The 12,530-nt window shown below is 37.3% G+C and overlaps 4 protein-coding genes across 4 annotated transcripts in view; 1 reads left to right on the top strand and 3 right to left on the bottom strand.

The window, feature by feature from the left end:
• CBG05096 overlaps positions 1 to 1,397 on the bottom strand; it is a gene marked incomplete at both ends in the record, with an annotated part of 8,365 nt that extends 6,968 nt beyond the window's left edge. Inside the window, 2 exons of the mRNA XM_045241200.1 lie at positions 931 to 1,167; positions 1,319 to 1,397. Coding sequence (XP_045092865.1) covers positions 931 to 1,167; positions 1,319 to 1,397 — 316 coding nt within the window. The remainder of the gene's footprint in view (positions 1 to 930; positions 1,168 to 1,318) is intronic.
• A 466-nt stretch (positions 1,398 to 1,863) lies between these two features.
• Positions 1,864 to 2,722, bottom strand: CBG05095 (the record flags this gene model as incomplete). Its single annotated transcript, XM_002638710.1, has 4 exons — positions 1,864 to 1,962; positions 2,427 to 2,513; positions 2,558 to 2,655; positions 2,716 to 2,722. 4 exons carry the CDS (start codon positions 2,720 to 2,722, stop codon positions 1,864 to 1,866), a joined length of 291 nt encoding a protein of 96 aa, XP_002638756.1.
• An 817-nt stretch (positions 2,723 to 3,539) lies between these two features.
• CBG25179 lies at positions 3,540 to 5,642 on the bottom strand (the record flags this gene model as incomplete). The annotated part of the gene is made up of 2 exons (XM_045241209.1): positions 3,540 to 3,673; positions 5,597 to 5,642. 2 exons carry the CDS (start codon positions 5,640 to 5,642, stop codon positions 3,540 to 3,542), a joined length of 180 nt encoding a protein of 59 aa, XP_045098398.1.
• A 4,534-nt stretch (positions 5,643 to 10,176) lies between these two features.
• Positions 10,177 to 12,530, top strand: part of CBG05090 — a gene marked incomplete at both ends in the record, with an annotated part of 9,413 nt that continues 7,059 nt past the window's right edge. The window contains 2 exons of the mRNA XM_002638709.1: positions 10,177 to 10,368; positions 12,276 to 12,385. Coding sequence (XP_002638755.1) covers positions 10,177 to 10,368; positions 12,276 to 12,385 — 302 coding nt within the window. The remainder of the gene's footprint in view (positions 10,369 to 12,275; positions 12,386 to 12,530) is intronic.

Raw genomic sequence — 12,530 nt, forward strand, 5'->3', positions numbered from 1 at the left:
GCCATAATATGACCCTGGTATGTTTTCTAGGTCTTATTGGAATGGTGGCCTAACTTTTGCAAGTTTGGTTTTCTAGGCCACCACTTCAAAATGACCTAGAAAAACCACCAGGGTCATGTCAGGTCATTTTCAGGTCATTTTACCAAGCTGGCCTAGAAAACCAAACTTCCAAAAGTGTGTTTTCTAGGTCATTTTGAAGTGGTGGCCTAGAAAACCAAACTTGCAAAAGTTAGGCCACCATTCCAATAAGACCTAGAAAACATACCAGGGTCATATTATGGCAGTTTTGAGCCATTTCGAAGCTGTGGCCTAACTTTTGCAAGTTTGGTTTTCTAGGCTACCACTTATTTTTGACCTAAAAATCGCCTAACATGCAACTGGTTCCAGGTCATTTCGAAGTGGTGGCCTAGACAACCAAATTTCCAAAGTTAGGCCACCACTTCTAAATGACCTAGTAAACACACCAAGGTCATCTTAGGGCATTTTAGGACATTTTGAAGTGGTGGCCTAGAAAACCAAATTTGCAAAAGTTAGGCCACCACTTTAAAATGACCCTGAGATTTTATTGATTTTTACGTGAAAATTCAGAAAATGTCTTTTTTTGAAAATTCAATTTTTAGGTGATTTTTTTAATTTTGAAAATTTTTTTTAAGTAAAAAATATTTTTAAAATTCATTTTTTCTATTTTTTCTAAAAATTCAGAAAAATCCAAATTTTCAAAATTTACATGATTTTTTGACCTTTGTCCTAATTTTGAATATTTTTTCATTTTTATGAAAAAATCATTTTTATGTAATTTTTTGAATTTTTTCTTTAATTTTCACGTAAAAATGCTAATTTTTAAAGCAAATTTTCACGTAGAAAAAATCGTTCCCGACCAAATATTTTTTTCAAATTTCTTAGTTTTTCAAAAAATTCCGATTAGAGCGCACTTACTTCTCTCCAAATATGCCTCCGAATCGTGCAAACAGCTTCCCTCGAAAATCTCTTTTTTCGGAAACGCCGAATCTCGGAAGCTATTGAATTGAAACGATAAATAGAGCCGAGACAGAGCACTGCATTTTTGTAATTTCAGAAAAATTAAGTGTCGTTTGAAACGCGACGAGTGTCGAATATAGTTGGCCAGTAGTCGAGAAGCTTCCAGAATCGTCGAATCGTCGTCGTGGCCTAGAAAACGCAAGTAGGCCAGCGCCTCTTTTTTCGAATTTTTCCCAATAATCGGATTTTTAGGTTATTTTTAGTCGATTTTTTCGGTTTTTCAGCTATTTTTGCTTTCAAAATCTTCATTTTTAAGTCATTTTCAGCTAAAAAGCCTAACCTTCATCAACAGTTCTCTCAAAAAGGTCCAACGCCTTCATCGGCTCTCCGGCGGCCAAAAATTCCACAATTTGTCGCATTATTTTTGTTCTCTGAAAGTAAATTTACAGATTTTCAAAGGATTTTATCTGAAAAAAAGCATAGAAACTGCAAAGAATTGACCGAGAAAAGCGGCCACTTGGGGTGCGACGACGAGAGTGTGTAAACAGAAGAGGGCGGTTAGAGAAAAAGAGGGAAAAATCTTTTTTTTGCTTATTTTTGGTCGTTAAAAAGACAAAACACGGTTTATCTTCGAGGTTGTGAATTAAAAAATGCATAAAAATGGTGAATATACGAGGTAAATGTATAGAATGCATTAAATTGGGATAGAAAAATGGTGGGGAATTCGAGAAAATTCCAAAAAATCGGGGAAAAATTTTTTGAAAAAAAAATTGTAAAAAATGAAAGAATGCATTGAAAATTGGGACAAGAATTGGTAGTAAAAATCGTTTAAAACGGGTGTTAATTTATTCAGAGATTCTCTGGAAAATGGGCGGTCCCGTTTTCTCATGCAGTCTGACGGAGACCGGCGGTCTTGGCGCTTATCCCTGCGCATATTTGTTGGCGATGCGATTCCAGGAAGTGGATGACGTTTATTGCGATGGTCTGAAAATTGAAAAATGCCGAAAAAAGCGAAAAAATCGGTTGAAAACTCGACAAATCGAATTTCGTCATTCAAAATTTGAATTTCGCCCCCATAGTTCTGTGGGCGCCAAATTCAAATTTTCAAATTCTTGCTCACCTCCACATGCTCCGCTATCTTCATAATCGCCGGAGAATGAGTGTCGACGACTTCGTACTCGACAAGCGCGTCGGCTATCTTCTTGTTCACGAAGCTTCGAGATTATATATCGCTTTGCGGACGACGTCGGGTTTCTGGAAGGAAACATTTGGCGGGAATTTCAAATTTTTCGAAGAAAAACATTTTTTTTTCAAAATTTTTCAGTAAAAAATCTATGATTTTCAGGAGATTTACTGTTGAAAAAAATGTTAAAACTTCAAAAAAAAAATTTTTTTAGGTCAAAAAATTGAAAATTTTCGAATTTCCCAGAAATCCACGTGGCAAGTACCTTAGCCAAACTGGCAGCCAAACGCGTCGCCTCTTGCCACGTCTTCTCTCTCGACATGTAGACGTAGGGTTCCGAAGACACTTGGTGCTGGAAAAAACGATTTTTTCAAGAAAATTCTGGAAAATTCCTACTCGTATGGAATCTCTGAGCAGCTCTCGGCTAGGCGTCAACGATGACCCAGAAGACGTTCTTGGACGTGGCATCGTCGGTTTTGAGCATCTGGCGGTGGCTGAAAATTTGAAAATTTTTGAATTTTTGACTGAACATTCTGAAAAAAAAATCCACTCACACTTCATTTTTTCGAGGCGACCAACCTCATCAGACACGGGCGTCTACACACCCTTCGAAGAGAATTTTTCTGAAACAAATCGCTTTTTCTCTGGAAAAATCCCTTGAAAATCGTTAAAAATACCATTTTGGTCACCGAAAATGCAGTGAAAAATTTCGACCTCGATAATTTTGAATTCGAATGATTCGCGCCTGAAAACAGTCTACAGTACACCGTGGGAGAATGTCAAAAAAGCAAAAATTGAGCGGAAAATGCTGAAAATCGATTAAAATACTAAGAAAATCTGAAAATAGGTAAAAAATTCGAGTTTTCTATGTGCTTTCTTGTTTGAAACAAAACATGGAAGTTTATTTTTCAAAAGAAAGCAAAAAAAATATTAAAGGCACACAACCGAAAATTTTCTGTCGGGTTTCGCAGCGATTTATATAATTTACTTGATTTCGGTTTTTAAACGGATTTTTGAGGAAACAATTACAAAATATATGGATCTTGAAGAGATTTAAAAAGAAAAACCTGTAAAATATACCAAAAATCTCATTTTTGTAAGCGTTTTTCGCACATTTTACCTTCTTTTTAGGTTACTGTATTTTTTGAACATTTGCGACAATGCAAGCACGCTCTAATAAATGCCGGAAAACTCGAAAATCGCCGGGAAAATGCTGAAAATCTGAAAAATAATTCTGAAAAATATAAAAAATCGGAATTTTTATTTGTTTTTTTATGCAACAAAAAAGTTTAAGGCGCACATCTGGAAACACTTCCAGAATGAGAGAGAGAGAGAGAGAGAGAGAGAGAGAGACCCAGAGAAATAGGCGGCAAATCAATTAATCATTTTTCATCTCGACCCAGATGGTGGCTCCAATGCAAACGGTGAGAATCGATGCGGTGATTGCGCCAACCACGAGGCCAATACATGCCAGTCTTTTGTGCGTTCTTGTCGGCCAGAGTGGTGGTGGCCCTTGTTCTTCTGGTTGTTCCACGACCTGAAAAAAGGATAGGTCGATGTTATCAAAACCAAAGGCTCTGGGAAACTAGGCCACGGCCTGGGCCGTTGACCGTGGGCCAAGATGTCCGGGCTAGGTCCGCTAGGCCACCGACCACGGCTCTGTTTTCGACCGCCAAGGTGCAGTAGTACCGTAGAAACTAATACAACTTACAATTTGGGGTACGGTGGAACCTGGGTAAACGGAACCGCGGGGCATCTCGAGAGGTAGAGGATAGGGTTTTCAGAGGTATACAAATTGTACCTAAGCCAAAAGTTCCCCGCGCTTTTATACCCGACTCCGCCCCTTTTTCATTTTCGAGATTTCAAAAAAATTTCAGAAAGAATCGAAAATTATAGTTGTAGACTCCGCCCCTTTTTTCAATCAAAAAGTTCATAAAATTTTCGAAAAGTTCAGAGTTTTGTTTACAAGGGGCACCATTATGATCAGTTAACATATCACTCTAGGGGGAAACATTCTGGAAAATTGGAACATTTCTGATCAGGAGGTGACGATTAGGTTGTTATGGAAGATTCTGGAAGATTCTAAAATACTCTTCAAGGTCATTTATTGGAGGTACAGTAATCCAGGTTCCTTATTAGAAGGGCCGCCCAAACTTCCAAATTTGAGATAATTTTTCTCAGTTCAAGTCAAAGATATGAAGAGTTATCAACTGATAAATTGTTTATCATAATATCAGAAACATTTCATTAGTGAACCACTTTTTGATGACTCTTACAGTAACAGAGATAAATTAGGTCAAACTTGGCAGGGTGGGGGTTCTTCTATTCCAGGTTGTACGATATATAACTACACTATGACGTCAAATACTGTAACTGTAAAAACCCTGTCCCCCTTAAAACATTCTTTTCCATTGTCACTGTTTGATTTCCTTACATCATGCTCAATTTTTGATTTTCTGATTCTTCAAACTTTTCCAAATGATGTTACAAGAAATGATTCATCAATAGAATCCCAACTGTCTTATTATTACAGTAATCCACTGGACCCGAACTTCGAGGTGGATAATGGTCTCAATTGCATCCTAAGCTCTGCTACCGTAATCCACAGTTTCGAGATGGAAAGAAAATCCTAGGAGCTATCAAAAACACCTGCTTTAGATTCTAGATTCTGAATGTGTTGATGACGTGGATCATCATATTTTTGGTCCGGATGTCCTGGATCCTAGTTAGGTTCTGAAGGCCCACATGGCTTAAATAGTCACGGTTTAGTTCCAGATAGTACGTTGTGATCGTAGGACCTGCTAGTCATTGTCCTACTGGTCTTGCGCGTTCTGGTTTAGGATCCTTGGTTCTAAAGGTCCCGATGCCTTAGATCCTCTTGGCTAAGGTCCGTATGGCTCGGATCATTTAATCTTAAGGAGCTGTTAGTCTATGTCCCGCTGGTCTTGCTGCCCCAGGGCCTAGCAGTCATACTGGTCTAGCTCTACTTGACTAATGATCTTTAGTTCAGGTACCAAGGAATCTTAAAGTTCTACCCCTTCAAAAACCCCTACTTCCCAATTTCTTCTTTTTCAGATTGTTCTCCTAAAATCATCTGACCCACGCACGGGTTTTGGTCCATACCCTTTCTCCAGAAAGCAACCTTTCCCAGCTGGTAAATAGAGCAATTATCTCGATATTTCGCCTTGAAAAGGTTGGTAACATGATAAAAGTGATGCGATGTGGTGTGGAGATCGCACAGAATTTTTTATCATGATGTTAAGTTTAAAATATAAAGAAAGTTTAAAATATAAAGGGTATCTGAGTGGGTGGAAAATGACAAGAAATGAAACTAACTATAAAATCGAACGAACTATAAAATCATGGTCCGCAGAGGGAGCTCCCGACCATCCACAAAACGTTCCAGAAGCTTTTCCAGATGGTCCAACGATTTACCATCCTCTACCGTAACATTGAAGAAGTCTTCGAGTCTTGGAATCATTCTCTTTAGGATTATAACTGTCCAGTAACCCTAACTACAGTAATCCTGAAGTATTGATGGTTCAGTAGATACAAGTACAGTAGCTCAGGAACACCGTCACAGAATGTTCCAGAAGCTTCTTTTGATGGGCCAGGACAAAAGGTCTACATCAACACATAAAGGTCTTCCTCCACAGTAAGTTTAAAGTCGTCTATTCTTGGACTGTCCCCTAACCCCAAATACAGTAACCCTCGAAATTTCGCCTCATCACCTTACATCACCTCACCTTATGTCTTCAGTTTTCGGAGATTACATCACTTGACCCTTTAGATTCCGAAAAGAAGTTTCTCGAGTTGTCCCAAAGTTGTAAACAAAGCAATTATCTGGAATTTGGATTTTTGGAAAGGTCCTCCTATGATGTGTGTTGATGAGATAGAGATCAAACAAAATTGAAAAATCTAACAAAAATTAGAATTTCAGGAAAAACTGAATTTCTGAATCCACAAAGAAGTCAGAGGGTCATTATGTACACTAGGATCATAGAGGATAAACTACAGTAGTCTAAAAGACTACAACTAAGAAAAAAACAAGGAGAAAACGTACCTTAATACATTGGCATCCTTATCAGCTCCGAATTGGGATATTCCAAAACGCAATTTCAAAAAATGAAGTTCTGAATTATTTCCTGAAAAATCCAGAAGCTCTAGAGAAATTCCAGAAAATTCCCAAAAAAAAAAATAGAAAATCAACTAAATTATCTCTGCTTCTGCGCTGCTTTTATACCGGAAAAATTCTGCTAAAGGTTAGGATTTTCGCCCAAAGATCTAATTTTCTCTTCATCCCGCCCTTTAGATTTCCCTCCGTTTCTCGTTTTCATATGGTCTCTTGCTTGTTGTGTCAATTAGAATTATTGTGTAAAATATGTTGAAAAGTGGGCGTAATAAATAAAATGATGTCGATTTTGTGAACTTTCCATGTTTTCAGGGGGCCTATAAAAGCCCATTCAAAGCCCACCCATTCATGTGGACGCGGGCCGACTATTAGACAATGCATAATTCGGTTCGAGGCGGGTATTTCCATCTGAATTAATAAGTAAAATGTAGAACTTAAAAAGATCTACAAAATGATGCCTAATATGACTATATTTAAAAACCAATTTCTGGAACACATACCATAAGGGAACCGAGCGCTGCCCCTTTGTTTTACGGTTTCCGGTTTCAACACTCGGTATTTGAACATAGTTGAATCAATTATTGTTTTGTAGATCTGGTAAAGTGATATACTTTCCTCTTTAATTCAGCTTAAAATATTGATTTTGAAAGGAGTTATGGCCCAAAAACCGATGGAGTGCTTCTCATCCGTCTAATCCAACGAAAGTCGTTCGTTCAACGCTCCCAAGCAGCAAAGCTGACAAGTTTTCTATAGCTAAATTTAATATCATTTTTAGGAAATATTATTGTCTACATTTTCGTTTTTATTTTAGGTGGAAATATTGACTTTGAAGGGAGTTATGCCTCAAATACTAATGAAGAGCGCTTCTCATCCTGATCTATCAAAAGTATCTCGTTCAATGCCTTCCGGCAGCACAACTAAAAATTGTTCTTAAGTTTATTTTAATACCATTCTGTAGATAAACTCATTTGCTACATTTTCCTTTTTGTTTCAGCTTAAAATATTAGTTTTGAAGGAGTTATGGCCCAAAAAGCGATGGAGTGCTTCTCATCGTCTGATATAACAAAAGTCGTTCGTTCAACGCTCCCAAGCAGCAAAGCTGACAAGTTTTCTATAGCTAAATTTAAAATCATTTTGTAGAAAATTTCATCTTCTGCATTTTCGTTTTTGTTTCAGCTAAAGAGGATGATTTTGAAGCAAGTTATGACTCAAAAACTAATGACAGGTGCATCTGAAAAGTTTACAAACTGTAACTTTGTTCATAGACAAGATACTGGTTTTTGCTTAGTATCATTGTATTGCTCTTGAAATTGTCTATCAGATGCATGTTATTTTATCCAAAGTATTAAGTTTATAAAGGAGTTGTAAGCCGCCAAATTTGAAGTTATGAGCCATATATGGACCCGCCCTTGCCAATCTACCACTCTATCGATTCCTCGTGATCTGCTGATCACGAATCAATTTTCAAATCGATCTGACAATTTTTCAGATGCTTGATCATCCAACTGATCCTTATAGAACAATTCTGCAGAACATGTAATTTGAGACTTGCCAATGATATCAACCTCCGATGGACTCTTATAAAAAAGCTACAATTAAGAAAGGGGCGGAGCCAAGGAGTGAAGATGTAGCTGAAAATGCTCTTAACTATTAGTTCCGACTTCCTATCAGATTCTTCGTATTCTCCTACTACCTCTTCCTCGCGAAATGCCGATCAACCAAGAAGGAACTACCTTCTATATCCCGACATTTCCGGTAAGTCCTCTTGTCCTTTCTCGTGTCTGTTTATCCTGATGTCCGCATTTTTTCTAGAATCCTCCACCAGCTAGACCTCAGAAAAAATCTTTCTGCAAGAAATGGAAAACTGTTATTTGTGTTGGATTGCTTACGGTTGTCCTTGTATTCTTCATTGGCGGAACTGTTGGATTCTCGATCTGTTTCTTCGGATTGACCAAATAATTGCATACCTTTTCCTCGTCTTGTTTCTGTTCAAATTCTCATGATCTCAAAGATTTCGTGAGAATAAAGAAATTTGTGTTAATCTTGGATTCAAGTTTCTCAAGGGACAAAGTGGTTTTGACATGAAAATCTATAGAGGCCCGTAACTCCTTTCAGACTCAATATTTTTTAACCAAATAAATTGGGTATAATAGAAATACTTAAGAGCTACAAAACGGAATTAATTAGGGTGCTGTGTCTTGCCTATGAAAAAAGTTACGGGGCAGAAAGCGATCTGAAGCGCCCACTATCAGTTTTTGAGCCATAACTTGCTTCAACATCAACAGTTTCAGCTAAAATAAAAACGGAAATGTATAAAATAAGATTTTTACAAATTGATATTAAATTTATCTATAGGAAACTATTCATTATTTCTGTTAGAGGGCGTTGAACACGCGAGTCTCAGCGGTTCACATGAATTTGAAGATCAGAAGCTCTTCATTGGTTTTCGGATCATAACTCGCTTTACAATTAGGATTTTCACCTGAAATAATAACGAAAATATAGAAAATGATATTTTCTACAAAATCATATTTAACTTAACTATAAAAAATTGTTCAGTGTTGCTGTATGGGGAATTGAACGAGCAAGTTTTGTTGAACCAGAATGAGAAGCGCTCTATACATAGAAAATATAGAAAATGAAATTAGGTATCAAAATGTAGATCTTGTTGAGTTCTACATTTCACTAATTGATTTAAACAGAAATTCCAAGTTTGAACCAAGTTATGCATCGTCTAATAGTCGCCCTGTGTCCACCAATATGACTTCAAAAATCAGAAGCGCTCCATTGGTTTTTGGTCCATAACTCGCTTCAAAATCAACATTTTTAGCTGAAATAAACATGAAAATGTAGAAAATGTCCTTTTCTACAAATTATATTAATTATAAATTCAGAAAGTTACTCTGTTTTGCTGTTAGGACGCTTTGAATGCTAGCTTCGGTGTATCAGATGAACCAACGACCGATAAGGCCATAACTTCTATGGGACTCAATATTTTTTAACCAAGTAAAATGAATATAGTAGAAAAACTCAAGAACTACAAGATGAATGTAATTGGATTACGGTATATTGTCTATGAAGTGGCGTTCTTCGGGATATACGCTCTAATTGAAGCCCAATCTATTTATGCACTTTGAGATCAGTTATCTTGGTTCTTTCGAAAGATATAAACAATTAGTTAACTGATAAAATGTTTATCATGATATTAATAATATTTCTCAGCAAATTTTCGGCACGCTAGGGCACAGAGGGGCACAGGATCCGCATCCAAACGGCACGGTGCCGCGTTCAAAGTGCCCGTGGAACACCGCACCCGTGTCCCTAACGGGCCGCTACCGTGCCCCTTCCGTGCCGTTGCCGTGCCCCTTCTTGAACCATCTGCGCATCTCGTGTCTATACATGGAGTTTCGAAATTGATTAGCTTTCGATTTATAACCATACATTTATGTATTTTTTATTGTTTTATGTTATTTAAATTTGTTTTTTTTGTCTTTTTCGTTCGAAAGTCATGAAATTTATCCCTTTTTAGTTTTCAGACAGTAGCCGTAGCAGATGTCGCGTTGGAAAAGACACCGGAAGAAAATTGGTGAGTTGGGAAATTCTCAAGTAATAGTAACATCGAAAATATTTTCAGTTATGGAGTCGAGAAATGAAGATTTCGAACTGTGGAAGGATACTGAAGAAGAAGAAAGTAGTTTACGACCAGCAACTAGGAATACTACAAATGAAATGAGTAAGTGACCGAGATGTGAAAAACTGATCTATTTTGAAATGACAGTGTTCAAAATTTTTTGAAAGGTTATTGTTAGTTCCTATGTTTTCAGGTCAGGTGGATTTCGGTGAAAACTTGGAAGATGTCGATTATGATTGTCTCTTACCAATGATGAACTACGAAAGAAGAGAAATTCAAGACTCTGATATTCGAATTTCCTGCTACATCAACTTTGTGCTCTCAGAGGGAATATCAGAAAACTCTATGGATCGACTCGATGGAATGATGTCGGTTATTAATGGAGCACCACCGCCCGTATCATTGGGTGTTATCAAGCGAGAGTTGGAGCTGCTCCGTAACGAGGTTATTCTTGAAATGAACTTTTATTGTCATTGTTGTGGACGGAAGAAGAAAGGAAAACGAGACGAGTGCGAAGCATGCATCTTTCAGAGTTGTTTCTCGAATTTTTTCAACTCGATGATCAATTGTTCGACGAACCAGAATATCGGTCAGAGTTCGGAAATTCGAGATTGTTGAAGAACTATGCCACCGAAGAGGCTAAAAAGAAGAAATTCGTCCAATTTTCGTCTGCTAAAAAATCGTTCAAAACTAATACGTTTCGAGCTCAATTTAAAAATGCTCTGTAAGTTTTCTGTAATCTTTTCATTTAACAAATAAATTATTTTCAGCAAAGAGCTTCGTCTAGGAACATTCATAATTGCCGATGGATCTTCACAAGGATACATCGCAAGAAGAAAAGTGAGTTTCCATCCAATTTGTTTCGACAATAATCTTTAACATTCTTTCAGAGACACATTGCCAAGAGCAGGGCCCACGAAGCTGGAGAAGAGGAGGAGGAATCTTAATGTCGTCGCCATCTTCAACACAATCTGCGCAATATTCTCTACATTTTTGAATTTTCTCATCGTTGTTTTTTTGTTGTTGTTGCATTCCTAATCAAATAAACTGTTTGATTTAAGAAAAATCGATAAAATTCACCCGATTTCGAGAAAAAAAATTCAAATAACGGCACACATGAGCACGGATACGGCACGGCAACGGCACGGCAAATGCATGCGTGCCCCGACCCCCCGGGCACGATTACCGCGTTGCAGCGGCACCGGTGCCCCAAGTAGCGGCACATGTGCCAAAAATTTGCTGAGTTCGTTAGTTGATAACTTTTTGGTATCTTTCACAGGAACCGAGATAATTGAGCGCACGTATAGGATGGACTTCTATCAGATCCTCAATTCAAAATCCGTCCTTGAAAACATCCGATTTCACCCATTTAAAATGTTTCTTCCTGTTACCAAGGGCAGTTAATCCCATCTCTCTTTACAAAAGAGACTCTCCGAAACTTCCTGTTATGAAGAGTACGAGTTCTCTCTGTTTCTTTTGTAATTAATATAATGCACCAAAACAAACTGTGCAAACACTTCGGGTGTCTATTCGGGACTTCCCCTCCCTTTAATGGACCAAACGACCTCCTGCTGGGCGGCGGTTCAAAATTTTGAAAAGCTTTTCGAAATTTAAATTTTGAAGTTTATAATTGAAAAACGAAATTTCAATTTTCCCAAACTTTTCAAATCCAATTTCAATCATAAACCCCGCAAATCTCATGAAACCTAGGTATAGGGTAATGGACCCTTTTGTGTGTTTACCCATGGGGGGTTCTTTTATGGCACAAAAGGAGGGGAAGGGAGGCTCCGCCCACTTTTCGGACCCCTTCTTTTGTAGTGGTATTTGTATTTACTCGGTGGTTGAGAGTTATATCCAAAACTCACTAGATTTTCTGATACTTTTCCGAAAATGTTGATTTTTGGGATTTTAATATTTATGGTAAGGAAAGTTTTTAAAAATTCAGAATTTTGTGAAAATCAGAATTTCCTAGGATATCAAAGGTCTAGAACACCCTGAAAAATATAAAAATTCCAACCAACACTTTTTGAATTTCTGGAAATTAAAAAAAATCATCTAGAAGTTTTTATTCTCGGAAATTTTGTGACTTTTGAAATCAACTTGTCCTGAGCTTTAAAATGAGTATGAACACGACTAGGTTCTCAGAATTTTGGGTCCCACCACGAAAACTGCAGTAATCCAAAATTTTCACCGAACATAGCCTTGTTCATACTCATTTTGAAGCTTGTAACGAGCTGAGATCAAAAAAATTGTAATTTTTTAAACTAGAATTGATTGAGAAACGGTATTTTTATTTTTCAGAGCTATGCAGCCGCGTAGCTGAAGTTTTTCAAAAAACGTTTTTTTTTCAGATACCTACCGTAACCCTATTCCAATTGGATAACGAGATAGTTGGAGATCCGAAATTCGAATGTAATCCCGATGGTATCACATTTTCCTTCAACACGAGAAACCCTTTTAAGTGAGTAAATGCGCCCTACTGGCCAAAAAGGAGGTCAAATTTTGAGGGTCTAAAAAATTATTTAGTTTTTGTCCGATTTATCTGAAAGTGTCAGAGTATACTGAACAAAAATAGAGCTTCATTTTTGTAATTGACAACTTTTTTT

The sequence above is a fragment of the Caenorhabditis briggsae genome (genome assembly GCF_000004555.2).
Source record: "Caenorhabditis briggsae complete genome, chrI, whole genome shotgun sequence".
NCBI lineage: Eukaryota > Metazoa > Nematoda > Chromadorea > Rhabditida > Rhabditidae > Caenorhabditis > Caenorhabditis briggsae.